The sequence below is a fragment of the Prunus mume genome, linkage group LG6, assembly GCF_029339155.1.
Source record: "Prunus mume cultivar Tortuosa linkage group LG6, ASM2933915v1, whole genome shotgun sequence".
In the NCBI taxonomy this organism is placed as follows: Eukaryota; Viridiplantae; Streptophyta; class Magnoliopsida; order Rosales; family Rosaceae; genus Prunus; species Prunus mume.
The window spans coordinates 4,430,781-4,434,213 of NC_142703.1; the positions used below are offsets into that span (position 1 = coordinate 4,430,781).

General features: G+C 36.7%; 1 protein-coding gene across 1 annotated transcript; it reads left to right on the forward strand.

Moving 5' to 3' along the window:
* Positions 1–552: 552 nt before the first annotated feature.
* Positions 553–3,171, forward strand: LOC103336559 (2-oxoglutarate-dependent dioxygenase 19-like). The gene is made up of 4 exons (XM_008239614.3): positions 553–920; positions 1,545–1,759; positions 1,857–2,190; positions 2,742–3,171. The coding sequence occupies exons 1-4, from the start codon at positions 678–680 to the stop codon at positions 2,982–2,984; spliced, it is 1,035 nt and encodes a 344-aa protein (XP_008237836.2). The 5' UTR covers positions 553–677; the 3' UTR covers positions 2,985–3,171.
* Positions 3,172–3,433: the final 262 nt, after the last annotated feature.

Below are 3,433 nucleotides of genomic sequence, written 5' to 3' on the forward strand. Positions count from 1 at the left end.
CAAAACCCGCTTGTGTTAAAGGTTTGTCCGATGTCAACACCAACATTCAATATCCCAGCTACTTTCACAACCACAAACTGAAATAATAAATACCCCAAACCCTATGCTCAGATATTCAATTTTGCAAAAAATAATGCATCCAACTAACTCAACCATAATTGCATTGAATTAATGATGTTCCTAGAAATAATTGCATTGAATTAATGATGTTCCTAGAATATTTATGCATCAACTAACTCAATCAAAATAATTGCATCGAATTAATGATGATATTGATACAAAAAAAATTAGGTGTCAAAAAAATTTAATATCTGAATATGATCTATGATGACAAAGATTCATTATCACAATCATGGTGATTATTCAAAAGGTATAACATCCCTGACCCAATTTAATCAATTTAATCCAATTTAATTCTTTTGTGAAATTTCAATTTTGTCCTTGGGAGTAGGGGTACTTTGGTCACTTTAAGAAAAAAAACATTTATTGTATGGCATTACGTAATAGTGTAAATTTGTGTTAGCTTATGTGAGGCCTCAATTTAAGATTGCACAGTGCCTTCAAAATCTCAAGACCGGCCCTGCATGCATGCTTGTGAGTTCTCAAGCTCTCAGTCTCATTTAGTCTCAGCTAGCCCCTCTCATTGAATCCTCTCTCTTTTTCTCACTACGCACACCATGTCTGGAACTCAAGCAACTACACTACTGCTTACTCAAAGTGAAAACCCTTGTTTTAAGTCCTCAAAAAGTGTTTCAAGTACCAACGGCAGCATAAACTGCTTTTCAGGACGTGACCATGAATCATGTCATGTTCCAAATCCAATCATTGACTACTCCATGCTCATCTCCAATGATTGTCTCAAAAGGTCTCAAGCTATCAATGACCTCAATCAAGCTTGCCTCAACTATGGCTTCTGCGCAGTATCCACTTCTTCCTCCTTCCATTTGTCTCTATTTTCACTCCACTTAAATTGCCAACTAATCACGTTTTTAGACCATATTAACTGATAATATGATACCTCAAGTTTATATACACTTATTACATACACAAACTATATGCATATGTGTGCACACACACATAGCTTCAATTGGAAGATCTCTCAAATAAGTATATTAAGGGACACTTTTGTAGCGCACATTATGCATTGTATTTCAATGATCCGAACCGTCTATTTCTTGAAACACCATGTTCATCTATTTTTATGGTCAAAACTAGATGTCTTAATGATTTTCAATTTACCTAAATTTTTGCAAGGATAATCACTGAATGATGACTTAAAAAATAGACGGTTTGGATATTGTTGAAGTAAAATTTGTAATGGACCACACAACGTATCCCTCAAACAAATTGACGGTTTGGATATAGCAGTTCTTCCCATTCGGACGTCCGCACGTTATTACAATGCGGACGCCATTTAGCTAAAAAGCCTTAGGTGTTTATTGATAAAAACGAATATATACTGCATTGGAAGAATGAGTCCGACTAACCATTTGGAATGTTTAATATCTCTTTCTGATGTTTGAGTGACCTTGATGATTTTGTAGGTGACAAATCATGGGATCCCAGATAGCCTGATTGGGAGTGTTATGAATTGGCTTTCCAAATTTTTTAATCAAAGTGATGAGGAGAAGCGACGGTATGATACGAATGATCCAACGGATAGGATCAGATTCAGGTGGGGCGGCAGAACCCAAAGAGAGCTTCTCCACATGAGGGCACATCCCACCTTCCATTGCCCAACAAAGCCTGCCGATTCCATGTAAACCTGCTTGTATCAAACAGTACATGCATTCATTCCCTTTCACACAAAGAAGCCACACACACACATATTTTCTTACTTATTACAATGTTGGCAGGGTTTTAACAGAGTATTGTGAGAGAATGCGAGAGATGGGAATGCAATTACTTAGAGGGATTTCAAAATCTCTAGGGCTTGAAGAATGCTACATAGAAAACAAAATGAAGCTGGAATCGGGCTACAACGTTTTTGGACCAAATTACTATCCAGCACTGTCGCAGTCCTCGGATGATAAGAATCAGATTGGCCAATTCCCTCATCGAGACCCTGGTTTACTTGTCCTCCTTGCACAAAACGTCGGTGGGGGGCTTCAGATAGAACATCAGAAGAAGTGGCTCAATGCAGATTTTCCCCCTAGTTCCATTTTTGTCATTGTTGCCGACCATATAGAGGTGCGTTTAAGATTCTCAAATTTTTTATTACTCTCCATAAAAACTAATCACATATGATTTGATTAGGCTAAACACATAGATCAATTGTGTGTGATCATATTAGGCCCTGCAACGTATGTACTTCCCCCATGTTAAGATTAGGTTATCTAAGTCAATTGGCTTTGAGTTGAGAGGCTAATCATATTTTTATATTATAATGTACAGTTTTAAATATTCAACTTGTGGGTTTTATATTCTCAACTCAACACATGATCAACTAGCACTTCGTCTTGTGGTACTTTACTTTTCAGTGTTAGAATAGGTTACAAGTTCGAATTTCCCCTTCCCAATTCATAAGAAAAAATGTTCTCAACACATGAGATGTGTACGATCTGTAAAATCACTAGCCTCATCTCATATGACAAGATCGATTGGATCATGAAACAATTTCCATTACTGCCTTAACCGTAGCTACTATATATTAGTTTTATTCACTAAAACGTTTGTGATATATTTTCTTCTGAGGTAATTGATCTGAGAACTTCTTGGGTTATATACATGATGCATGGCAGATTCTTACCAATGGAAAATACAAGAGCTTGTTGCATCGGGTGGCCTTAAACAGCGAAGTGGAAAGGATGAGTTTACCCTTCTTTTTTGGGCCATCGTTGGACGTAACTGTGAAGCCTGAACCAGAGTTTGTGGATGACCACAACCCACCCTCTTATCGTCAAATGACTTACAAAGCATACTTGGAATCCAATGACCACCATGTGATTGAAGCGAGAGCAAACTTGAATCAGATTCGACTCTGAAACTTCAAATTAATAGCTGCTTATATTTAAGAATAATTGGATGGTAATTCCATTCAAAAATATATATTTACTTGTCATGTATTATGATTTAGACTCTCTTGTTAGTCTATAATATGTGTGGTACTCTTTTTTACCCTGAGGTTTGTCCTTCAGGTGGATTTTAATGAGGCCATTGTTTCGTGTTGCTCTATGTATGCTAACTTAGTTATATGAATGAAATTATTTTTCTCAAAAAAATATACTATGGTCCCTATGGAAGCTAGCCATACTTCTCAATGACATGAGGAGGGTTGGGAAATACAAATAAAAACAAAAGTCCATGGGAGAACGTAACGATGTTGGTTCAATATTTTCTGATGACGTATCCAGAACTACTATGATAAGGATTTATGTTTGCTTGTAATGGTGTTGTGCGCCTTTTTCCTATTTCAAATAAGACCACCAAAACC